This window comes from Strix uralensis, chromosome 4, assembly GCF_047716275.1.
Source record: "Strix uralensis isolate ZFMK-TIS-50842 chromosome 4, bStrUra1, whole genome shotgun sequence".
Taxonomy (NCBI): domain Eukaryota; kingdom Metazoa; phylum Chordata; class Aves; order Strigiformes; family Strigidae; genus Strix; species Strix uralensis.
This window is the reverse complement of record NC_133975.1, coordinates 39,987,294-40,013,337: the sequence shown is the minus strand read 5'-3', so window position 1 is coordinate 40,013,337 and position 26,044 is coordinate 39,987,294. Positions and strand designations below refer to the sequence as shown.

Below are 26,044 nucleotides of genomic sequence, written 5' to 3'. Positions count from 1 at the left end.
ATGCCGTAAAACACAAAGTTATGTATTTCTGTCTTGACTGCACTACCACATCATTAGAAAACTGTATCAGCAATGATTTTGCCCAACAACTGTTCTTCATTCAGCTGCTGTCATTTAGGTACTTCTACCTAAAAACCATCCTGATTTACAGTTCAGCATTGGGCATCTGTTTCAAACCATAAAACTGTCAGACTGGTATCTCCTACAGGGCTATTACCTCTCTTCCCTTTGTTGCCAATGTGTTCTTAAACACTTTTCTTAAAGTGAAGAAACTCCCAAATGTTTCTCAATCACCACCAAACACTTCAATATAAAGCTCACCAATAGCAGTTTGTAGGTACCTGGAATTCAGCTTTTCGTGGAATAAAAGCACAGGCAAAAGGTGACTTACTGCAGAATCTCTAGTTAAAATTCATTGTTTACATGAGTGGAAAAAGGGGTAGAGAACCTTAATAAGTGGTTAGTATTGCAGCTTCTGAGGCACCCGCAGAATTAGATGTGGAATTGAAAACCCAATCTGCTGTAACACACTGCACAAACCATCTACTGAAAAATAGTGTTATAAAACCCCTTATAATGAAAAACATTATATTTGATAGCCAAGTAACAGGAATTGTTATTATCTGTACTTTTAAGGTGCTTACATATGAATATAAAAACCCAAGTTATGTATCAATTTCTAACTGCCTTGGAAGAACAGTAAGACAGGACTCAAGGGCGGCAGAAAAATCAGTTTGAGTTTCACATGCTGATTTGGAACATTGCTGATTTCTTCTCTCTCACTAGTGAGCTTAATTCTCTGGTTAACGATTGCCTTATTAATTGAAAACGATCACAGCAAAAACATCACTGCGAAAAAGAACACATTTGCAACAAAGGGTAGCATACCCTAACTTTTGTAGCACACCTGAGACTATAGTTTTATTTCAGCAAACATAATTACTTCAACCGGATTTAGTCAGTTCCTTCCAGGAAAAAAAGTTATTAATTTAGGGGTAAGATGCATTTTGCTTGAACCCAGATAAAAGACTGGACTGTTTATATAAGAAATAATATAGAGAGATTTTGACCAGCGCGAGTGTGCCTCACAAGGTGGACGTTAGGAAATGGTGTCTGACGTACTACCTTGAAATGCGAGTTCCCTCAATTTTCTTAAAGCTCGCAGTTTATTACACCCATTCTTACTCCAAGAGCAGCAGGGAAAGGCGCATTTTCCTTGTGTAAACTTGGGCTGACTGCAAACGCCTATTAAATATCGACTTTTTTAAGGCTGAAATTAGCTTCCAATTGTAGTCTTAAAAGAAGATGTACTTGCAAGGGTGTTTTACACAATACCAGGAAGCCTGCGACAACTAATGAGGTATTTGAGGACATTAGAAGTTCACACTTAAGAGCAAAATAAATAGGCTATACCGTGTTTTCCCTGAAGGGTCTCACAAAACAAAGCTTTCCGACCGTGCAAAAGGTAGTCTAAGCTCAACACTAGCTGGCCGGCACCGGAAAAAACCCCATGAGGCGGGTTAGGCCGGTCCCGCCTCTCTGGCCTCCTCCAGGCTGGCTGCGGCCGCCCCTGCCCGCCCCGGACACCCCTGGCCCAGCCCCGCGGAGCCGTCCGGGGCAGATCTAGACCGCCCCTGGGGTTTCTCTCTGACAGTCTCGGCCTACACTCCCCCGGGGCCGCGGGCGGCCTCCGGCAGCCAGGACGGCCCCGCGGTGAGGGCCGGGCGGAGGCGGGGCGGCCCCGGCGCGGCAGCGCCGCTCCCCGCGCGCGGCAGATTTGAACGGGAGAGGCGGGCGGGCGGCGCTCGGTGGCGGCGGCCATGGTGGAGGGCCCGGGCTGCGCGCTCTGCGGGGAGCGCCTGCGGGCGCGGGTGCGGCGGGGCCAGGCGGTGCGGAGCGCGCGGGGCAGTGCCCCGCCAGCTGCAGCCGGCGGCGCGGTGAGGAGAGGGGCAGCCGCCTCCCCTCAGGGGCGGCGCCGGGCCGGGCCGGGTGGGGCGCGCAGAGTTTGAACGCCTGGGTGTGCGTGGAGGTGAAGGCCGCCAGGTCTGGGGGAGAGGAATCGGCTCTGGGGGCCGTCAGGCGGGGCTGGAGCGCGGGGCCGGCGGGCCTGAGCACGGAGTAGGCTGTGGGTGCGGCCGTGGCCTCCCCTCCGCTGCCGCAGGGCTCCTGCGGCCCCGCTGCCCAACTCGGGCGGGGGGGTGGGTGGGCTCAGTGTGTGAGCGTGTCCGCGGCCGCTGTGCTTTTCTTCCTTTAAATTTTAAAATATTCTTGTCGTCAGCATAACAAAGAAGCCTTTGCACGTCGGATGTGTGAAGACATGCTAAAGCTGTAGAAACATGGGGGCTTTTGGAAATAATGAGGGAAAGCTTTTAGAATTGCTCTTGTTCACTTAGAGTAAATTTTAAAATGTTATTTAGCTTCAGGAAACCCACAGTATAAGGGAAATTATAGTAGTAGTTCCTAATTTTAATTTTTTCATAATCTCATAAGTCTGAATGAAACACGATGAGGGAAAGGTACATGTTGGCCTGCAGAAAAGGATCTTCTAATCCTCTAACTTTTTTTAAAAAATAATTTTAACTAGACCAGCTATTTAAATAAATAAAGCGTGTGGCATCTGCTCTCAGTGTGCACAGTATGTAACTTCTCTACTATCTTTTATCCTTTCTGTTGGCAGCATAAAATAATTCACCAGTACAAAACTCTTCTGGGGCTCATGAGGCTTTCTATTAGAAGGAAGTTGGGATGTCGGTGAGCAGGCCTAGCTGATGAGCTGTGAAGATCCGGTCCTCTGGTTTTGATTATAGAAGTGGCTAGGGCTTTCTTTTCATGCCTGGTTTTGCTCAGCTGTGAGAAATTGTGTGTTGTGTTCCAAGTACGTGTATTGGATGCTTCCAGACAGAAAGTTGGGGAATTTTCCCCCACTTCAGTGTGTATAAGGCAGTGTAGGAGATTTTGTGATTATGACTCAGTAAGGTAGTACTTCAATGAAAGAACAATTTAAGAAAGAATGTGGTTCAGGATATGTCAGTTTAACATATGCCATCAACAGATTACTATAGATTTGTATCTTTCAGGACTAAGGTTTTTGAAGTAAGGTGTTATGCTCCTATGGTTTCAAAAGGAAATTTCATTCCCTTGAATATATTCATACAGTAGAAGTAATATTGGGGCAGACTATTCATTAGCAAATGACCATCACATGGTCTTGAGCTTTTTAGATCTCGCAGTGGCTGCTAACCATGGCTAAAGCTTTGACTGCTGCTGAAGACTACACTGTTTAAGAGAATCTGTACTATGAGGACTGTAAGGGCTCACCCAATGCTAAAGTGGTATGAATTTAACAGAAAATGTTTTGACAAAACAAGTTTGTTTTCCATCTTGGTCTCTTCTTCCTCTGGTTTAGTTTAGACAAACCCAAGTGACTTAAAACTAAAATAAACCTTGTTGCACACTGACTTACTTTAATACTTTTATTGGAAGGGATGACCTGTTTACATGAGAGCAAAATTTTGCTTTCTTCATATTTTGATAATAAGCAAAGTAAATTATGTTGATATTATGCAAAAAAAAAATATTCTACTTGACAGAATAATAACCATTAAACCCTCTAAGTGTATATCATTTCAAGGTCATAATAGAGTGGGAGATTGTATGGAGAGTAGCTCTGAAATGTTTATGCACTTCGGCCACAACGACCCCCAGCAGCGCTACAGGCTTGGGGAGGAGTGGCTGGAGAGCTGCCAGTCAGAGAGGGACCTGGGGGTGTTGATTGACAGCTGGCTGAACATGAGCCAGCAGTGTGCCCAGGTGGCCAAATGGTATCCTGGCTTGCATCAGAAATAGCGTGGCCAGCAGGGGCAGGGAAGTGATCTTGCCCCTGTACTCGGCACTGGTGAGGCCGCACGTCGATTACTGTGTTCAGTTTTGGGCCCCTCACTACAAAAAGGACATTGAATTACTCGAGCGTGTCCAGAGAAGGGCAACGAAGCTGGTGAAGGGTCTGGAGCACATGTCGTACGAGGAGCGGCTGAGGGAACTGGGGTTGTTTAGTCTGGAGAAGAGGAGGCTGAGGGGAGACCTCATTGCCCTCTACAACTGCCTGAAAGGAGGTTGCAGAGAGCTGGGGATGAGTCTCTTTAACCAAGTAACAAGCCATAGGACAAGAGGGAATGGCCTCCAGTTGCACCAGGGAAGGTTTAGACTAGATATTTAGGAAGCATTTCTTTACAGGACAGGTTGTTAGGCATTGGAATGGGCTGCCCAGGGCAGTGGTGGAGTCCCCATCCCTGTAGGTGTTTAAGAGTCGTGTTGACATAGCCCTTAGGGATATGGTGTAGTTGAGAACTGTCAGTGTTAGGTTAATGGTTGGACTAGATGATCTTCAAGGTCTTTTCCAACCCTGATGATTCTGTGATTCACTAACTAGCTGAAGCCTTGCTCATTTGCCAGAGTCACTTTTATACATATTTGCATTGCAATTGAGTGTTGTGATTGAAGCACTGGTGCACATATCTGTGCCTTGTGGTTAGGACTCCAATGATGTTGAATATGCTGCTTGCAGCTTTCAACAGGTTCTGGGGACCTTGAGGTGCTTGTCAGGGGATCTTGACAGGCTGAGAAAAAAGGGCTGGCAGAATAAATTCAGCATTTTCAGGACTTGCAGAGTCCTGTACTTGGAACAGAATAATTTCATGCAGTGGCACAGGCCTGGCTGGTGGTCAGATGTGAAATGGCTCCACAGGAAGAAAAAGGACCGAGAGTCTTATACTAGCTGAGTCCAAGTCACTAGTGTGCCTTTCCAAGGAAGAGGGCTGGCCCCATACTGGGCTCTGCTAAGGACAGTGTAGCCAGGATGCTGAGGAGAGCAATTCTTACCTCTGTTCAGCATTTGCAAGGCTGCGTCTGGATTACTGTGTCCAGTTTTTGACTCCCCAGTGGGAAGAACATAATAACATACTAGAGTGAGTCCCCTGGTATGATTAGCAGGCTAAAGCACACGATCCACAAAGAGAAGCTGATGGAATTGAGTTTTTATTGCTCTTTCCAGCTATGTAAAAGGAAGGTGTGGAGGAGAGAGAGCTAGACTCATCAAAGGTGTGTGATAGAATGAAAGGCAGCAGATGCAGGTGACAATAGGAGAAATTTTGATTAGGTATTAGGAAAAGTTTTCCACCACAACAATAGCCAAGTCCTGGAACAAGGGCCTGGAGAGATGGGAGTCTTCATCCTTGGAGCTACTCTGAAGCTGACTGGACAAGGCCCTGGGCTGCCTGACCTAAGTCAGTCCTGCTTTAAGCGGGTGTTTGGACCAGATTACTCGTAGAGGTGGAGTTTCTTGTGCTAAGCAAGAGAAGATTATTGCTTCAGTCTCACAATTATCTTTTTCTTGTCCTCTAGTAATGTCCCACCTGCAACATCATCTGAGATTAGACTTTCAGCTAGTAGGAAGAGTGAAATATCTCTGTGGGCTCAGTGGAAGCTTTTCTGTAATACACAACGTCCCATGTGAAACACTGAAAACGTGTTATTAGCATGGGTAGAAACTCCAGCAAGAGGCATTTGGAGGAGGATGGAGGTTTGCAAATGGCAGAATTGACGCTGACAAGTATTTGTATTCAAATTATACCTGTTAAGTTTACATCAGCCTGAAACTATTTGTGAATTCATGACTTGAAGGAGAAGACATAAAATACCCTGATAAAGAAGACATATTGTTTCAATTCAGAAAAGAATGAGCTAAGTTATGATAGCATTAGCAATAGCGACTGCTTTCTGGGTTAATAGTCACATTGGCTTTGATAGAGCTGCTCAAGGAGAAAAGGTTTAATATTGTCCAAGTTGGAAAATTAGTTCATACAGATACTTGCTGAGTGTGTACTGATGCTAGAATCAAAGTAGTATCAATTCTGTTTTAATCTGTGTGTGTGTGTGTACTCATTTTCAGACTTGTGCAAGTGAGAAGAGAACCTCTGGTCATGATTTCCTTATTGGACATGTTTACAGGGGTGTGGAGACACTGGGAAAGGAACTTTTTATGTATTTTGATCAGAAGGCTTTGAGGTAAGAGGCGAGAAAAAGGCTTTCTATGTGTTCAGACTGTATGTGTTCGAGGGGGTCATCTTGTTCTTGCTAATGTCAGTTTCAGAGATTTGAAAGTTAGTGTCTTGGAGAAACTTCTCAGCAGCCTCTCTGCAGTACTGGAAATACTGGATATAGTTACTTTTTCAGCTAATTTATTGCTTTATTCTTAGTCCAAGATTCCATGTAAAGGTGTCTAAAAAGAACAGTTATTCCTTGAAAAGCTTTGTTTCAAACAGGAAATTTAATTTTATAGAAACAAAACTGAGAGAATTACATGCAGTTGCAGTTACAGTTACTTAATGTCTTCCACCACAATCTGTACTTGCAATTTCTTTTAGCTTTCCTTAAGAAATTTAGACTGAAATTCTGTACTTAAATTTTAATGATTTGATTGCTCTGATAATAAACTCATGTGAAAAAATTGCCAAACTTAAAATATTCTGTGTGTATACATTTATGCTGCCTTTTTTTAAACAATATTAACAACTCCTTCGTTCAGACCTGTGGTTTGAAATTTGGCAGGTGAATCGTTTGGGTATTGTAAATGTAACTCTTAACTTTCTAGTGAAACCATGTCTCCTAGACAAATGGTAAAACTGCAAATCGTTGTTTGCTCATGTTTTGCAGAGTTTATTAGGGGTTAGCTGGCATGTTCAGGATTTTGTCATATGCTTTAATCCTTTGGACATCTTGTCCTAGCCACCAAGGTTGTATTTGAAATCTAGTTTACTTTTTCTAGTTCACTATGCTTCTATACTGCAAAATCAACTAAAATAAATCTAACCAAATGCACAGTGTAATGGATTATTAAAAAATCCCCCCTTGTGCTTTGTGGTAATTAGCATAGAATATGTAAGGCATATTTAGAGTATTTAAGAATATTTAATAGGCAAGGCTTGCATTTAATACTTTTCTTTTACCCTTCAACTTGCAACATAATTCTAATCTTTTTAAATCTTTAAAAGGGAAAACAACATCACTTCTGCATTCAGTGTCGTCTTTGTCAGCTAGTGACTGATCTTGAACAAAGGTATAAGGTCATGATTTTTGTTATTTGTTGATATCAGTTCTAAACTACCTTACAATTCTGTGGCATAGTATTTTATGTGGTACTGCTGTTACAGTGAGGAGATGGAACTGAAAATACTTGGCTGTGAGTACAACAGTTTACAGTAGTTGCATGCTGGATAAAGGCAGTGATATATTAGTAATTACCTGGGATGATGTGCAGGCTGATCTTTGGTAGCAGGGCCCTACTGATTATTGGATATGGTGCTATATGCTTATTTCTTCTAGTGTTAGAGAAATGCAACTAGTCTTACAAGCACATACCAGTCTTTGCATGACAATTGTACAAGTAATTAGTAGAACAGGACTGTGTATGTGTTTGAAGCTACCCATATTTGTGAAGGATAGGATTATGGTCCTAATCAGTCTCTCTTGCTTTTTATTGTGCTTTATTAAATAGAAATGGAGAAGAAAAAGCAGCTTTAAAAGGAAAAATACAAGTCAGTTATAAAGGAAGATAAAAGGCAGGGGAGGTAACTGTTACAGATGTTAGCCTATTTTAAATGACTATTGCATGTATTACAAATTGATTGGATGAGCAAAGGAGTAGATTAAACTGTAAGAAGACATTGTTTCAACAGGCTGAATTACATTATCAGAAGAAAAAAAGCTATTACTAAGGAATGTAAGTAACCATTTTGCAAAAGTTCTCTTCAAAGAGAAAGAAAATGTGACCAGATTCTAGTGTGGAAAACATAATCCTTTGACCCTGAAAGATCTTAAATAATTCTTAAGCTTTCTCACCAGTGCAATAACTTATTGTACTTAATGAAAACAACCTTCAGTTATTGTTTGATAATAAGCTTAAAAGTTTTGTCAATTCATCAGTTATTGTTATATATGCATCTAGAAACTGTATTTAAGTCCCTTTAGTCATGTCATTTATTTGATTGGAAACCTTGTAGAGGTTATTTACAGGAAACGTCTACACAGGAGGCAGAAGTTACTTACCTGATAACGAGTATCTTCATTCTCTTGTTTAAAAAATGTATGTTGTGCATCTTAAAGATGTTGAGGGAAGGTAAAGGAAGGCTTCAGAAAATGTATCTTACAGCATTGGCTGCCAATATTGTTACTGGGAGAGGAAATAAGGAACATTCCTTCAGAGGATGTATTATTTTTTTAATAAAGTTAACTCTCAAATATAGGACTTTCTTGTAATGAGGAGGATTACTGGTATACAGATTCTGTATCTGTACATAGTTTCTCAACATAACAAAACCAGCTTTTCTTGTCTGCTAAGATTATCTATGAAAAACTGGTAATCATGCTGGAATGTTAGTCAGAAATATCTTGTGAAAGACTGGGCCATGAAGGGTAATTAACTCATTTTACGTTCCTGGATTTTCTCAAGTAAGGAGTGACTGCCTGGTGGGCAAAGATAACCTGGGCATGAAATTGTTTTATACAGTTTGGCCACTGCTTGCCTGACTTGCAAATGAGGAGGATACTTCTGAAGTGTTGCCATGTTGTGGAGAGCAATTAGCAAATGAAGTTCAGTTAAGTATATTTGCAATCCACGGTGGGCAGTAGAAGCTTTTTTTAAGGAGTACAAATGAGCAATGACACCTTCTGAAGAAATTAGTACTTCTACTTTTTGATGTCCACTTAAACAAGGACATTAAAGTCACTGAAGAAAGTTGAGGGTTTTTTGAAAATTGGAAGTTTTTCTTTCGATTTTGCCTTGAAAGTAACTAAATAATCAATGAAAGCTGAAAAAATTCTCTGATACTTGCAAGTTCTGCAGGAGGGACTTGCATGAACGGAATGTTTTGCCATGGAAATGGTACAGTTATGTGAGAGAGGTTGTCCTGGGTTTAGCTTCTGTAGCGTGCTATTAATGTAAATTTGGAGTAATAAAAGGTTTAGAAAAGTTTCTGAAAATTGACAATGCACATGTTTTTTGCATAACTGAAAAGGGACAAAAATATTCTTAGGGAAGAGATAATTGTTGACTCCAAATCTCTTAAAGGAAGGACGTCCACTGTCTTGACTGGAAATTACATCTTGGCCCGTAGAACTTGATGATGTGAATTGTCACTGTTTTATACATCTCTATATAACATTTCGCTGTGCTGCTATTAATCTTTTATTTATATGGAGGAAAACGTCTTAAACAAAAGCAGATTCTTACAATATTGTGTAGTGCTAAATAATTCTAAAACCTCACCTTTTTACTTTAAAACAACAACAAAAAATTGACTCCTTACTACTAGCTATCATTGAATAACAGATCCTAGCTTTAATTAGCATGGGTTTTATAGATGTAATCAAAATTGAAAGATTCCTGATTTGCCCTGTTTCAGGACATCAATGGTAATGAAACACACTGGAGTGAAATTTTGTAAATTTCTTAAGGTTTTTGAATGTCAGTGTGTAGTGATGACTCAATTATTTGTTCTCATGAACTGACAATTCACTAAGGTGGCTAATAGTTGTGATTCTTAATGCTGCTTTTAAAGAGTGTACGGGAGCTTGGTAAATCAGCTATTAGTGTGAATGCTTTTTCTTTAAAAAGAACTTTCTGGAAGTATTTAGTGCATTACCATTTGATAGCAAGATGCAAGAGTTTGGTTTAAAAAGAAATTTGACTATTTAAGCCTGTGCAGTACTATTTACGGCACTTGAGAACTGGAAATGGCCTTTGAAAATAAAAGTGGCTGAAATAACTATATCAACTGACTTGTAAGAAGAGAGTTTTGGAAAGACATAAGTTTTTAAAAATTGAAAAAAAAATTATGAATAAATGCCGTGAGGAAGTTACATGAAGAGTTGACTTTAAGACTATGCTTAATGAAATGTTGTGTGTAAATATTTAAAATGCCTATCCTTCCTGAGAGGGGGTAAAAGGAAATACACCCCTGATGTTACATTTCTTTGGTCATTTGTGTAGTTTGATCTGTTAAATCTTATTGTGGCTACAAAATAATCCACTTTTTCTGATATACAATGTATAAAAGTAGGGCACTCCCTCTGTCGTATGTTTTTTTTAGGACTTGAATATACCAGGTGAATTTGTTATAAATAAAATGTATGAGAGCATAGTCAAACTTGTCCTTTGCTCGAGTGTACTAGCTCCCAGTAGAATATATTATAAAATGTAAAACCTCTTAAAGCATTAGTGATCTGTAAAAAGAGTGCTTGAAAGAGTCTGGTCCACTCCTTTGCCATCTGTGCATTTTTCAGTTTATTTCTTTTATTAATTTTTAATTGGCCCACAGGTTTTGCCTTGGTTGTAGGCAAAGAAAAGCAGAAAACAACATATGGCAGATGTTAATTACTTTGTTTATGGCGTTATTGGAAGTGGCTTTGATATGATAACAGTGTTTGCGATACAGGGACTGAAATCTTTCCTTTCATACCAGGTGACTTCTGCCTGATTTAACAGAAGATTATCTGGTAAAGTAGCTTCATTTCTTTCAGCCTCCCTGAGGATTTAAGAACCTATGTTGGAAGACCAATGTGTCAAGTGAAAAAATTCTAAGTGTGATATACCAGAGAAGTGTGTTACTTAATGATCAGGTTTGACTTCTGTATAATGAATTATGAAGACCACTGGAAAACTGCAGTGTTTTGGAGTGGTTTTGACTTGGGGAGGGTTCTTCTCTGGGAATTGAGCACTATGTAAGCAAGTAGTTTGTTGCCATGTTACTCTTAATGACTAGAATTCATGTACATACATACGAACTTGGTTAGGTAAGAATGGTTCATAACTTCAAAAAAATAGACTAGTGTAATGCTTGGAAATGTTGTTAAGATAAAATACCCATAAGAACTCTCTTTCTCTCCAAGGATTCACTTCGGTATGAATGGTTCCATGCGTATTAATCCTGATGGAAGCAAAGACAGAAATGGAGCACTGCCAGTTTTGGAGATAGAGCTCACAGAGGACACTGTGGTTTTTTTTGAGGTGACAGTAGAGTATAGGTAAAGCAGAAACTAACTAAACTAAACACGGCTTGGTTTATTTCCTTTTATAACATTCTATTAAGAACATAATGAAAAATTGCACACAAATTGTGAAGTGCTTGGATGCCATCATAGACACGAAGAAATAAACCAAAACTTTCTAAAAATATATTTATTGGCATGGTAATTTAATTTTGTTACTTTTGTATCAGAGTTTACATACAGTTAAAGTAGTTCTATGCCATAGTCTCATTAGATAGTGTCCAGACAGGGAATGAAAGTTGGATTTAATTCCGTCCTTAGGTCTAAATGCTGAACCCCATTGCTCCTTTAATTTCCATGCAAGTCTCACTTCCTTAACAAGAATAGGCACCTGTGTTGATTACTGGTTTCAAATTTTTATGCTCCCAAGGTGGTTGGGTTATTTTTGTTTTCTTTTTGGAAGCTAATTGGTATAGTTGTTCTAATTTACATTAAATGAATGTTTTTGTCTATCAGCATTATACTTCTCACTGCTAATAAAAATACCATAGCAAGCTTGATTTTAAAGCATTTGAGGCTTTTGAGTGAAAAGGAGCATGTAAATTCAAGTATTTAATATTACGAAACACAAAAGCTTATATAAGCCTGAGACTTCATGTACTGTATTATTTTCAAATGATTATTCTTAACCTAATAAAATCAAGGTTTAAGAAAATATAGCTTTTATTGTCATGTAACTACTGGACCATGTAACCATACAGTTAGTTATGTTTAGTGGTCCAAACATGTGGTCTTTCCATGTTGGAAATAGTTCTAAAGTAAGGACCTGGCGGTTATTTTTCAAACTAATATGAACAAAATGAGGATGATTTCTTGTATGTTGGACGAGATGCATGTTCCATATCATTGACCTATTTTTGAAAGGGATGGTTAATGTAATTTCTGTGCCTCTTCCTGTCACTGGTATTTTCATGGTTTCTGTTATCTGCATATAATGTTCTATCATACTTTCGTGTGTTGTTTTTAAAACCATACTGCTGTATTAGCATATATTTGAAATAAAAATAAATCTTAATGTATTTTTCTCTTCCAGAAATGCAGCTGAGAGCGAACGGAAAGTGAGAATGATGGAAAGCTTGGATGTCTGTTCTCCAAAGTTTAGCTTCTTAAGAGCAGAAAGTGAGATTAAGCAGCAGAAAACCCGCATGTTGTGTGATGTGTTACTGGATCAAGCAGTATTACCTGGAGTGGGAAATATCATAAAAAATGAAGCACTGTTTGACAGTGGTCTTCATCCAGCCATTAAGGTGGGCAATGTCTCAAGACTGATTTTAATGACACCAAAGTACTGAGAATGTAAATACATATTTTATATAACATCTTGTTATCATTTTACCTTTGTTTTGTTATCTGTCATTTCTTAAGTTCTTCTAAGACACTAAGTTAATGATTTATCATTATAACTGGAGATCTTTGTCATGGCATTCCTTGGAACTTGTTGCTGCTACTCCTGCCTCAGAGTGGACATACTTTGTGGGGCTAAGCCTTCTCTCTTATAACTTGAAACTTCCCCTTAGTAGGGAATTCATTTAACTTGGGTATCCTGACTTTGGCATCCTGTTGTTGTACCATTAAATTGTCAGCCTATAAATAAAGGAAAATGAAGAGTGCTCAGGTTTTTCTTTGTTCAATTACTACTCAAAATAGTTTATGTGGTAGAGTTGATTATTTTTGCAGCTGCTTCTTCCACTTCTGTTCTGATAGCTGGCCTCATTTGCTTTTCTACCATTGTTTACCATACTTTTTTCTGTTAAGATCCTCAAGGGCGCGTCTCCAAAGTTTGATTGAAAAGAAGTCTGACGTTTGCAAAACAGATTGAGATTACTGTAAAGGAGAGCTGGTGAAGACAGTAACTGAAAGGGTTTTTTGAAACAGTATTTCGTAAAGTTCTTCATAGGATCAGCCTGGATTTTAATTAGATCTGCAATGTGAGCTGGCAGTAGAGAAAAACGTGACTTAAAATTTTGAGCTCGTAACAAAAATGTGTTTGGTTGATAAGTTTCTCTAATTGTGATGCCTTTGGCTTAAGTATTCTTCCTAAAGATCTCTCACAGGAGAGAGCCTCTGATGATAGATAGGTCATATCATAATCCATGAGGAAATTAAGAGCTGTTAACTCTACATGATTCCTGTCATCAAGAACTCTTAGGTCAATATAGAGGAAGACAACTGAAATTTTTACCTCATGTTTTGCAGATGAGGCAAAGTACACTGGTATTCACACAGTGAGTTTGTGTAGTATAGAATGTGAAAATGCACTGTTCTACTGAGATGATATATAGAATGTGAAGTCAGAGAATTATCATAATGGAAGCAATGCAATTCTACATCAGCTGAAGGTGTTCAAAGTGCCTCTGCATTACACGTCTTTCTGCTGTTGTCCCTTAGTACAGTAATATTCTAAAAAAAATCATTCTTGTTTGTCTTACAGGTTTGCCAACTGACAGATGAGCATATAAGTCACTTGGTGAAAATGACACGTGATTTTACCCTGCTTTTTTATAAGGTATTGGCACATGTTTGAGAAGCCTCCAAAACTTGACTCCAGCATGTTAGCTGTATGTGATCATCTAGTGAAACCAGTAAAAAGAGGCAACAGAACAGGTGTTTGTTTCCATGAATAGGAATGTTGGTTTGTGTGCTCTTTATTAATTGTGAATTGTCAAATGATGGAAAGGTGGGGGAGTCTAGACTGTAAGAATGTGCACAGCTTGGCCCAGTTGCAGCAGAAGAGTTTGACAGATGCTGCCTGAGGGCCAGTACAGTTTTGCTGTGCATGCACTGTAATGTCACTCTGAACGTGTCAGATTTGATGTAGGTTAAGCACACACTCACATGTAAGATAACATAAAGGTCACTCTTCAAACTGGGAACTAGAGATTGCCCAGGGAAGTATGAATGAAGCCACATGAATTACCTTCATGAAACTTGAAATAGCAAGTTTTTGACTAAATAGTTTCTAACTTCCAACAACTTTTTTTTTTCCTAACTGAAACAACTCTTTTTGTTGCTCAGTGAAATACATTTTAGCTTCTCCCTACTGCCACAACTTCAGTAGGATTTAATTTTTTTCCCTTGTAAACTCTATAATTCCTGATTGCTCTTTAACTTTCTAAAATAGAAAAAGAGAGAATTTGACCTAATTCTTGTATGTTTTTCTTCTTTAAGCTTCATGCAGAGAAATGGAGAGCAGCAGTGGAATTCTTGTCTGTTTCTCTTGGTATTTATGAAAGGCAAGGAGCTAGTGCTGCTAAAAATTCTTTTTTTTGTAGGCTAGGAGGAGGGCACCTAACTTTCCTAATACCGCCTTTCCATCATAAAGGCCAAAAATATAATTTGTTTAATAGTCTGCTTAAATGTCTGCTCTCCCCCAACCCACTGAAGAGTAGTTTAGTCTGTTGGCTAGGGAAATCTTTTCATTCTCCAAACTTCATAGTGAAGACTACCAATTAAGAGAGAGCATCCAGTTCTGTGACAACTATAATACTAGAAGATTTAAATGTGTCACAGGATTTTAGACTGAAAATAAAACAAACACATTAAACTTTTGGTAGCTCAGTTTAGCCATTTTCAAAACTTTAATAATCTATACTTAGCAAGTATCCACCAGTCAAGTGCTTTTAAAGGAGAGCTAGCTCTGTGCGCCTCCCCCCCCCCCCCCCCGCCCCAAGTCTCTTTAAGATAAAAACAGGATAAAACTATGTTAATAAGAGGGGTAGTGCTTGATCATTTTTATAGACTATTACAGAATGTTTGTAGTAATCATACTATATCATTTATAGTAACACCTAACAGATGCAAAGATGAAGAATCTTGTTTGTGTAAAAAGCCGTTGCTTTTGTTTGGTTTTTAAATAACTGGATGGGAGGATACTACTAATAAGAAACTAACTGTAAACCTTGAGGATAAATCTTGAGGAGAAAGCAAACTGCTTGGGAATCGTTATGTAAATATATATTTGTAATTCCTTCTGATTGAATTACCAGATTGTACCAGCAAAAGCATTCTCCTTCAGCAAGGCTGATGAATAAGAGCACAACAGAAGCAAATATGCTGTGCTCAGACACCTGTGTTTTGGGAGAACTCCAAGGGTCTTCATGCATTATGGAGCTAGAGCCATTGAACCCTGCCAGAGCTGGGCTGGTGTTGCTGGGACAGCTGTGGTATTGTTTGAACTGTGTCCAAGGAACTGCAATTGTAGTGCAGAAATTCGTGTGGCTCTGCAGAATTGGCTGCATCTCTACTGGGATTTTCTTGTGTTTTTGAGGTTGTTTTTTTTTTGTTTTCTGCCAGTTTGAGTTGGGGTATGTCTCTACTGACTCCGTGTGAATTGTCTCATGAAATGTGCCTGCTTGTCAGCCCTCTGGAGGCTCTTTACGTCACTGTGCCCTTTGGGCTTGTACTGTACTTAATTTAATATGACTTTCTGCCAGGATCTGGGGAGCTTGCCATAGTGCCAAGTGGCTTTTCATGAGCCAACTTGTCTGGCATGGTCAGTGCTAAGATGAAGCTGAGCAACTTTACTGGGCACTACCTGACTCCTACAGAATCTCTGGAATATTTTTTCATTGTTTAGTTCTTTAGCTTTTGGAAAGGTTGATTTAGCCCAGATTGTAGCATCAGGTCTGATCTGGCTCTGCAGTATGTTTTAGGTTCTTTTTGGGGTGTGGGAAAGTGGTGTTGGCTTTCTGTTTTACATTTATTTTATTTTTGTTTTCTATGCTGCATTGATTGGAGCTTGTCAGCTCTTTACGAACAATTCTGCAGGTGCCAGGTCAAAAATGACTGGTGCTGAATCAGAGCTAGCTGAACTCAGGGAGTGCATAGCACATATTTGCTTGAGCCATGCTAGTGTGTGTTTTTGTCTTCTGTCTTTTATTCTGTTATGTGGAGAAATCCAGACACTGTTATACCTGATTTAAAGTCAATTCTTTTCATAAAAGAATACGAAATACAGACAATAGCCCTTATGAGTGTGCCTTAAATATCTATGTAGTCACTGAGCTGTCAGCTTACGTATGTTTTTTCTTATTTTAACTTCAGTTGAACTGTAGAAGGACAGACATAAAGTTTATGCTGGGTCTCAAACTTGGGTTTTAAACATGTTCTGTTTTAGTGCTGCAAAACTGGGTCCCCACTCTACAAACACTACAAAGTATACAAGCGTCCAGCCTGTGGTCAGTGCAATGGGAAGATCACTGTGTGCCGTTTAGGAGAGAATAACAGGATGACTTACTTCTGCTCGCAATGTCAAAAGGCGGATCCCCAGCTTGTCAATGTCAGGTATGATGGTAACTTTGTAACGCTTTTAAGCATCAAAGTGTTTAAGCACCTCAAAGTGCTGTTGCAGTAAGAGGACATCAGTTCTCAAATCGTATGGATCCTTGTGCGTTTTATATCTAAATTCACGTGACTGCGAGAGAAAAATGTTTTGGCTGTTGGTATTTAAAAATGGTTAAAAACTTTGATTCTTTGATACCATTTCTTTCAAAGGCCCTATGTGTTATGAAATAGCTATTACTCAAATCTTATGTAGAGATTATAAAAAACAATTCAGAGTACTCGGAATTATTCACTGCTTCTGGAAAATTTGCCCCTTGTTCTTGGTGTTATCAATATAATAGGCTTGCATGTTTACACACAACTGAGTTGAATGGCATAAGGAAGGTAGGAATCTGTCTCTTTTCATAGGATGATAGCCCCTTCAGTCCTGGAATATCTACATAGCTGTGCATCTATGTAATTTTGTTCTGGCTGTAGAATTACACTGAGGATAACTAAAACTTCAGTAAATTCAGAGTGTAGCAAATATTGTAGGGCTTAGGACTTTTTTTTTCTTCCTCATCGGATTTGGAAAGCTTTTAATACAGGTGTGCCACAGAGGCACTTTCAGTTCCACATATTGTGCTAGCAGCAGCTTTCCTCCTTTTCTTTTAGAAGAGCATAAAATGCATTTGATATCATAAAGGGTCAAAAGGTAAAAGTTCCAAAAGCACCTTATTTCAGAATCTTACATACTGACGTTGTTATGGAAAATTTTCATCTGAGGTTTCAGAATCTTGCATTTTTATACTGAGCTCTATCACTCCAATAAAAGATACTGCTTTGCTTTGCAAACTTTGCCTTCATTTGTGTGTGTGTATTTCTTTTTTTTAAGATTTACAGAACATACAAATCCCTCTCCTACCTCCAACCTTCTTTCAAGATTCAGATGGCTGAAGGGATTTTGGTTAAAGCTTAAATATCGCCTTTGAGTACAGATCAAATACAGAAAATTCCAGCATGGAAGATAAATACTTCATGTGTTGATAACACCAATCTGCTGTATTTTCAGAAAGTAATAATGAGAAATGTTTTGCAGAAGGGTAGGAAAACAGCAGTGTTCCATTGAGTTAGATAACTAGAAGATGATGCAAGTTAAAAAACCCATATCTCTCTGTTCTAGAACAAGTAGCGGTTTGTGGTTTTGTTGTTTTTGTTATTTTTAAACAAATAATTAAACAGTGGTATATTTCAGTGAAAAACATGGTAATGGTAGCTACAAAATAAAAAGGTCATTTCTTGTGCTGTCCTCATCCTAATGGCCAGGTCTTTGTGTTCTACTGCTCTGTTTTCTATTATGCAGTAACTGTTACCAAACAAAAGTATGTGTAGCTCAAGTGGTTTATCTGCCATTCCAAGCTTTTCATGTTTGAAGACTGAAAGGAGTCCATGTGATCAGACTGACTTGCTACAGACCATAAACTGTAGAATTTAACCCATTGGTTCTTGTGTCAAGTAACTTATGATTTTGCACTGCTGAAAAAATGAAGAAAAATACCCATTATAAGCTTACCTAATCAAATTCAAATGTACCTTGAATCTTAAAAATATACTTTTCCTATTTCATGTTCCAAAATGGGGGGGGAGGGGAAATGACATGACGGGTGGACTGGGTTGATAACATGGAATTAAACTCAAAAATGTGACATGCTGAATATATTCAGTCTAGTTATGCATCTTTGATAGCTGAGTAGAACAACTGATCTAATAATGTGTAAATACCCATTTATTAACTCTTCCTGTTTGGCTGTTTTGTTATTTAGCCACAGGATTTTGGTGAATGCTACTTGAATGTCTGTTGTACCTTTTGACAGCACAGGGTCTCTGGTATGTCAGCAGTTCTCATTGTCCTCCTTAGTTTTCCTGTTGTGGGAGAGATGTGGTAGGTAGTGGATATCCTTACCATTATCTTAGAAATCTAGCCTGTTAAGGAGAGTGATAATTACAGAGTAAGTGATAGGTCTAAGCAGTGTCACAACAGTTCCCAAGTACAGCATTTGTATTATTAATTGAAGGGCTTAAATTTTTAGGATTAAAAAGAAATCTCAAAAAAGTGCATAGTTCTGCAAAAGCTATGGAGAAAAATGCTTGATGACTTATCAACCATAGTACTTAAAAATTTACATACATATGTTGTTGAACAGGTAAGTTCAAGCTACATTTAACATGCTAACAATGTTCAGATACTATGACAAAGTTAGTCCTTGGTAACATGTAGTGACTATACAATAGAAACTACGATTCTAAATCAGTGTATCAACATAGGAGGTATTATAATTTACAGGAAAATAAGTAAAATCTATAGAGGTGTCTGGAGTGCAGCTTTGGCTTACTAGTCATGGGCAGGATATGCTTGAATTCTTTCTGATGAGGAGAAAAAGCCACTGAAAAAAAAAAAATCCTTAATCCTGAACAGCTCCTAAATGTTAAAAGTGTTTTCCAGCAAATGGTGACACACAAGAAAGACTTATTAACTTTTAAGGTTTTCAGTTCTGTTGGCTGTTACAATAACAATGTAGTCTAATGGTACCATTTAAATGAGAGCAAAAATATTTGTTCGCTAGATTGTGTTGACTTTCTATAGTTTGGCTTCTGAACAGTTCTTCATACAGTGATGCATTTGTTAGTAGGCGTTCTGTTCAAGGGATGAGGGAAAAGTACTGAAACTTTCTTGCTAAGTTTCTTGCTGCAGTACTTGAAAATAGGAGGGAATTTGGGAGAGGCTGGGACGTTGTGCTGGAGTGTACATTGGTTAATAATTAACTTTGCCTGTTTTTGTTTAAATATTTTTATTATTTCTTCAGCATCAAGAAAGATTTGCCCTTGAGGTAAAGAAAAAAAAATCAAACTCAAACCATGACATGCTGTCAAAGCTGTGATAGGCAGGCATAACACTGTACTCCTTGTTCTCTAGCCCTGTGCTTCCCTGCACATAGTGGTGTAAGGCAATTTGTAGAAGAAACGTCACAAAAGACTAACATCATTCTTTTGTTTCACAGCAAACTGCCAAATAGAAATAGCCTAATTGGCTGGGCATATGGCAGGGGGTCATGTTCTAATGAACATGTAGCTCAGAAATCTGAAGAGGAGTGGACGTGTATGCGCTGTACCCTAATAAACAAGCCTTCTGCTGAAATTTGTGATGCCTGTTTGACTTCAAGGCCTGAAGGTATTGAAAAGTTGTCTGGAACCTCTACTGGGAAAGGGAGGAGGACTGTAGTTTTGATGCAGTTTGTAGAACTATAGAACTGTAGAAATGTCTCATTGTGAATTGTATTTACATAATTTTGGGGAAATATTACACAGACAATCATGGAAACTGTCTTGTCTTAAACCCTAAAAGTGTCTTGTCTTCAGCTTAGTGTTCAGGTGGGATTCTATAGCAATAACCCTTTGTTTTTACTGGGGCAAGGAGTGAGACAAAATGCCATTCATTCAACTCTCCTTAAAATCATCAGAAGCTTGCAGCATATGTCTGATGGAGAAATCACCAGGGGCAGAAAAGTAATTATGATTCTTTCATGTGAACAAAACCAGTGTATTTTGGTACCCTTTCCAAAAGGATGTGGGTTTCTCAGGGGTAGGGTTTTTCCTCCAAGTTCACGGTAAGGATGATTCTGGACTTCTTACCTAAATTTGTATGTCTCTTACTGGAGCTTTTAATGCTGCTATCTAGATCTGGTGGGCAGAAGCAGCTGTGAATGAGACCTAGAAAGGAACAGGAAGATGGAATGAGTAACATGCTAGCTTGTCTCCAGATTTCTGTACAGAAATGTAGATATTAAGAAGGGATCAGTTGAAGTAGTGAACAGACTTTCCACTGAGACTTGTTTTCTATGTGACAAGGAGCTTTGTATTTTCACTTTCTATAGAAAAAGTAAGTAAATTAGTCTGTGGAGGGATTTACAGGGTTTGGATCAAGACTGTTGCTCCAAACATTTTGAATTGCTACATATATTCCAAGAAACAAAGTCTAGAGGTGTGCATGTGTGGCTTTCTAGGGATAAAGCTAATTCTCTAACAGTTCCATACCTCATACTTTTCTACCTCAAAAACTAATATTCCACTTATTTCACATTGTGTAGTGAATTATTCAATGAAGTGGTTGAAATCTGCATACTACAACTTCTTTATTTTTCTAACTCCAGTGCTGCAAAACTGAAAGAAAAGATATTTGTAAACACTATACAGACTTTTTGTGTCTGAGAAGAATTGATGTCTTAACGTAGGCTCCAGGACCTATTGTTAAAAGTGCACTGAATCTAACTATGACTCACAGTATATATGCTGAAATCGGAATAAAAGATCACATTGCCATAGCTTTTAATTGTACTTTGAACCATACTTTCCAAAGTGCCCCCAAATTCCCAGCCTGTGCAGAAGTGACTTTATGGTACTGATCTCAGTTCCTATAAGTTCCAGTGCTTTTTTTAAAGTATTACTTCATTCTAGTTAGTCTCTTTATGAATGGAGTGATGTGTGAAACTCTTATCTTACTAGCTAAAGTCGATTTATTGAGGCTAGGAAGTGAGAAGTATACCCTATGTATACAAATGATACCCTATTCTTTGACTTTTACATTGTTTCTAAAATTAACTACTGTCAGCAGAAACCTTTGAATTTTTGAGGACAGAATACTTGGTCTGTAAAGCTATCTGCTGGCCATACAGCTGAAATAATTCAGTCTGTAGACAAAGATAACTATTTACCATTACATCTCAATTTCCCTCCTCCTTTGCTAAGTACAAGGCTAAGCTCCTTTCTTAAACAAATCTGAATGCACTGGAACCAGAACATTTCACTGTGCACCAGTGGCAAAATGGAAGGAACCTGGAAATAAGTACTGTTCAGAGTAAACTGTAGGGATTCTTATTTTGTTTCTGAGTGAGAGTGCCTTTGGAGAGAGTGTGCCCTTGTGTATGCCTTTATCTAACTATTTTTTTTCTGCTTAATTTCCTCTTACTTGTATGGAGGGAAGATGTAGGAGGGAGACACTCACTGGAGATGGTAGAAAAGAAAGGACTCTGTTCTTGAACACTGGTTTCACAGCTGCTTAACAAAGATTGCACATAGGCACCCCATAAAGTTTTTCTTTGCACCCTTTTCTCAGAAAGGATTACCTACAGACTCCTTATTTATTAAACTGGCATTAATAAATTATGCCCACTCTTTTGGAATGAATATTGCCCGCTAGGCAGGCCTCTGATTCTGTGAAGAAACGTACTGTTCATGTCAGGAAATGGATGCAAAGTAAATGCCTGAACTGCTTGCTTCTGAAACCCCTTAAAGTAAGGGAACAATAAGTTTGGATGTGCACAATGTTTGGAAAGAACGGGAACCCTGAAAGCACTAGAAAAGCCAACAAATGACTATTCCTTCTTGTGTCAACAGTAAAACAGTACTTTAAAAATGGATAATGTATTGCTGCTGGAGGTGCCATACCCTGCAATATCCCAGTGCTGAGGTTATAAAAGGTTATTTTGAAAAATTTAAATATTTTAATCCCCGTACTTATGCAAAATTCAATTTTGTATGGTTAATTCTCCAATAGCTTTCACTTAGACTACAATTCACATCTGGTCCTATTCAAGCAATAGTAATGTTACCTTGAAATACATGTTGTATGTGACTCCAGAAGTGCTTGAGGCTTTTTTATTGTGTTGGTGCTGTATCTAATTTGTGACAGGTTTTGAGATCTTTCAGGATGGTATGGTAAACTTACTCTTTCACACCCTATATGATGACAGATAAGAAATATGATGTATCACTCTACACAGATGGATTATAACCAATAACTTATTTTTCCTTAGTTCCAAAGACAAAGAATGCTGAATATTTTGCAGCCTTTAATATAAACTTAATGAAGTACCCTTGTAATGACTTCAGAAAACCAAGCACAGAAATAAAGATCAATAGGAAAGCTGCATTTGGAACTACAACTCTTGTCTTAACAGATCTTGGTAACAAAGCTGTTTTGAGAAATGATACCCAAATATCTGATGGACACTCTGAGTGTATTGCTCCAAAAAGCAATTGTAATCAAATCAAAAACAATGTCTACGAGTCAGGGGGAAGCACAGACAAGGATTGCTCAACACATATAACTGCTATGGCTTTGTCCTCCTGTCAGCAACCTCTCTCTTTCAAACATGTACAGAAGAAACAGAAAACTGATCTTATATCCTCGGTTCACCAATATAATACAGCACTCAGGTATGTATTCTAAAATGTAAACAAGTCTTCTTATATTCCCATAAACCAACTTTATCCCTGAAGGTTAATGGAACACTGTGCTGTTGGGTTCAGACACTGTTGTCTTTGGATTTCTGCCAGAGGTAGCTTATTCTTGGGTAACTAACATTACACTCGGATTTCAAAAGCACCGAATGACCTAGTCTGTCACTGTAAAAGTCCTGATTTTTGGCATCTGGCCAGTACTGCTGTTAAGTAAACAGCTGTTCATAGTTCACCTATTCCCATGGAGTAGGACAGTGTAGCTCTAATAAGTCAACAAGCACAGTTCTACCTAAGGAGTTGTGTGATCTTCGCACAGTGTTGCTATCTGCTTAGAGCGATCTTGAAGTCATTGTGAAAGATGACAAAAAGAAGGTAGCTGAATGAATATATTCTAATTAAAGTTATTTTCAGTCAGCAGTTTTCAACATTCTTCTATGATATGATGCTCTGTACATGTACCTTGATGAACCTCCCACCAGTATTTTCTCTTAACTTCCTCCCCATCCTATATGTAATTGCTTTGATGCTCTGCCCATCCTGAGTTTTTATTTACACAGCCCTATTCAGACACATCCATTGTCTAGTTAAGAGAAATGTGAGAACCTATTAGGGTTGTCAAGGAAAGTTGGGCAGACATAAACAACAGTAATGGGAGTGCAGGGTAGATGTCAGAGCAGTAAATTATGCAGGGTGAATGTCAAGTATTAATGATATGCTACAAAATTCTTGGTCATAGGTCTGTTCTGAAATACAGAAATTATTTCTTGAGTTGTTGAAGCACCAGTTTTGAAACATGATCTCACTGGCTGTATGAATATACTTTCTCCTTGCTGTCTCAGTAGACAACTACAGATAACTGAGGATGTAGGCAGGATAACTGAGAACAGAGGAATGCAAAAAAGTGAGACAGTATCAATCACAGTAACAGGTAGCTATAGCAAGATATCAACTTAAACATTTAAAAACACCCCAAATAACCAACAAAAACCAAAAAGGTTTGTTGTGGGTTTTTTTGTTTTAATGAGGTGTTGGAAGAAAACTGCTGATGTCCACAGGACTGCAATCTTCCAGACATAAAAGAGAATATAAAATTCCTAAAATGATAATTTAACAAGAATGAATTAATCTTTCCTTTTCTTCACTAAGGTTTCATCACTGCTTTTCTGCTCTATAACTGTATTGGAAAGATACATTTCAGAGCATTTATCTTTGTCATGTTACTATTCTTAAGTAAAGCCTTGTATATTGCATTCGGATAATCTCCGACTATCTGAATCACAAGAAAGAAACTTCATGCTATTCAGAGAACACTGTTCCCCTGCCCCAGCTGGATTACTTCTTGGCCAAATATGATTTGGAGCATTACTGTAACTTTTCAGTAAAGAGTGTGGGAGTCTTTTCTGTGAAGCATACAAATACATTCAAGCTGGAGTAATTACTTGGTATTGGTCTTTTTCTGCACTGAAAGCAGAATCCTCTTTCAGAGTATGTTGGAATTTGAGGCGGGCAGTATAATAGCAGTGGTAATACTTACTTTGTTTTGTAAATTAAGAGTACTTTGAAATAATTTAAAACATGGCCTAATGCTGGGGAAAATTATATACCACCTGCAAGAAAAGCACACAGTCTTGCCTACTCACTACTAGCAATCATTCAGCTTTAAAGGTGCAATAGGGTGCCTTAGAGAAGTTACTTCTCTGACTGTCATTGTGTGTAGAGGTACACTGAGTGAGCTATTGCAATGGTAAGAGAGAGTTCTTTGGCTGTGGTGTAGGTAACCCCTTTAACATTACACAGGAGTCATTTTGTGATTTGTCATTACAGCACACCTCAAGCTAATATGACAGATGATATTCGTCTGTTAAGTGTGGGCCATCCTCGCTGCAGTAAACACAGCCGTGTCTGCAGCCTCAGAGTTGTGAGAAAGGACGGAGAAAACAAAGGCAGGCAGTTTTATACCTGTCCTCTACCCAGAGAAACTCGGTGTGACTACTTTCAAGTACGTATGTATAAGACTTCAAGGCCTGTGTTTTACTGAGCACTTGTTCCTGCAACCTCCTTGCCCCAGTAATCTATAATTGTGGACAGATAACAATCCATTCAAATATTGAGGTAATTTTAAATACTTGTGCATACTGAACTGAAACTAAGACCATAATAGTAGTCGTGAACATCCAGTTTTAGTTACTGCTGAGAAGGCACCTGCTTTTGCAAATGTTCTTAATCTGCTTCCATGTGATGTGAAACAGATGCACAGCAGAAATGTTGGTTTGAAGGGACTTGTAAAAGTTTAGTTCAGCCTCTTGCTTGAAGGACTATGGCAAACTCCAGATCTAGACATCAGCCATGTTTATATCTAGTCAAAATCTTGAAAACCTCCAAGGATGAAGATTCTGTAATCTGCCTGGGCATCTGCTTCCACTCATAGCTAACCTGACCTTCCTAGCTGCAACTGGTGGCCATTGCTCTTTGCTATGAACATATGTGACTAAGAAGTTTGGCTCAGTCACCTATCACCAGGTAACTAATAGATGAACTCAAGACAGTAATTACTGTAACACCTTAATTTGAAAAAAAGCCCCCTGTGTTAACATCAATTGAAGTTACACCAATTAAAGAAAAACCTGAAATGAGTGATCACAAAAGAGATAAAACTATCGTAATTACTAGGAAGAGTTTCTTCTAGGGTTTCCCCTGTAGATCTGTTTATATTGCCAGTTTTAAAATAAGGAATTTATAGCCATCGCATATGCTAAAACTGCCTAAAACCTGTTTCTTTTGGTAGTGGGCTGACTTGAATTTTCCATCCTGTAACCATGGCAAGCGATGTGTTATGAAGACTGTGTTGAAGATTGGTCCCAATAATGGAAAGAACTTTTTTGTGTGCTCTCTTGGAAAGGAAAAACAGTGTGGCTTTTTCCAGTGGGCAGAAAATGGGCCAGGTATGCAGGTTATTCCTTGATGTTGATGTTACGGTTATCTGCTCCTCAAAGTCCTAAGTGCTTACAACTTTCCTAGTAACTTCTGTTTTGTTTTTGTCTTTTTCCCTATTCACTGGTTAATTAGTAAGATAGCTCCAATGATGTAAAGAACTGCAGATTTGGAAAGAGTAATTTTACATAGTCCTGTAAAAATTAAATACTGCCTGTATGCTGCATACTATTTTGAAATACACATCTAGCTTGCAATATATTGTGACATACTGTTATATTTCTAAAAAAACTGAACTGTTTTTTTCATATACATGACTGAAGTTTGTTACCACTGCATACCTTTAAGCATAAGTGATTTATAGAATCAATAACTTTAAATTAGTATTTTAAATTGGTAGATTTCTTCATGAGTGTAAATATGTATTTAATAAAAGTGAATGAAAAGTCAA

The 26,044-nt window shown here is 38.5% G+C and overlaps 1 protein-coding gene across 1 annotated transcript; it reads left to right on the top strand.

The window, feature by feature from the left end:
- On the top strand, positions 1-26,044 carry NEIL3 (nei like DNA glycosylase 3). The gene is made up of 11 exons (XM_074864936.1): positions 1-5; positions 1,554-1,713; positions 5,948-6,063; positions 10,945-11,079; positions 12,137-12,350; positions 13,535-13,609; positions 16,220-16,386; positions 19,425-19,594; positions 22,236-22,638; positions 24,487-24,661; positions 25,448-26,044. Exons 1-11 carry the CDS (start codon positions 1-3, stop codon positions 25,622-25,624), a joined length of 1,797 nt encoding a protein of 598 aa, XP_074721037.1. The 3' UTR covers positions 25,625-26,044.

Bases quoted from the DNA above. Each gene is read 5' to 3' on its own strand.
- NEIL3 (XM_074864936.1), top strand. The intron at 11,080-12,136 runs GTAAAGCAGAAA...TTTCTCTTCCAG, and splicing joins GAGGTGACAGTAGAGTATAG to AAATGCAGCTGAGAGCGAAC. The intron at 12,351-13,534 runs GTGGGCAATGTC...TTTGTCTTACAG, and splicing joins GTCTTCATCCAGCCATTAAG to GTTTGCCAACTGACAGATGA.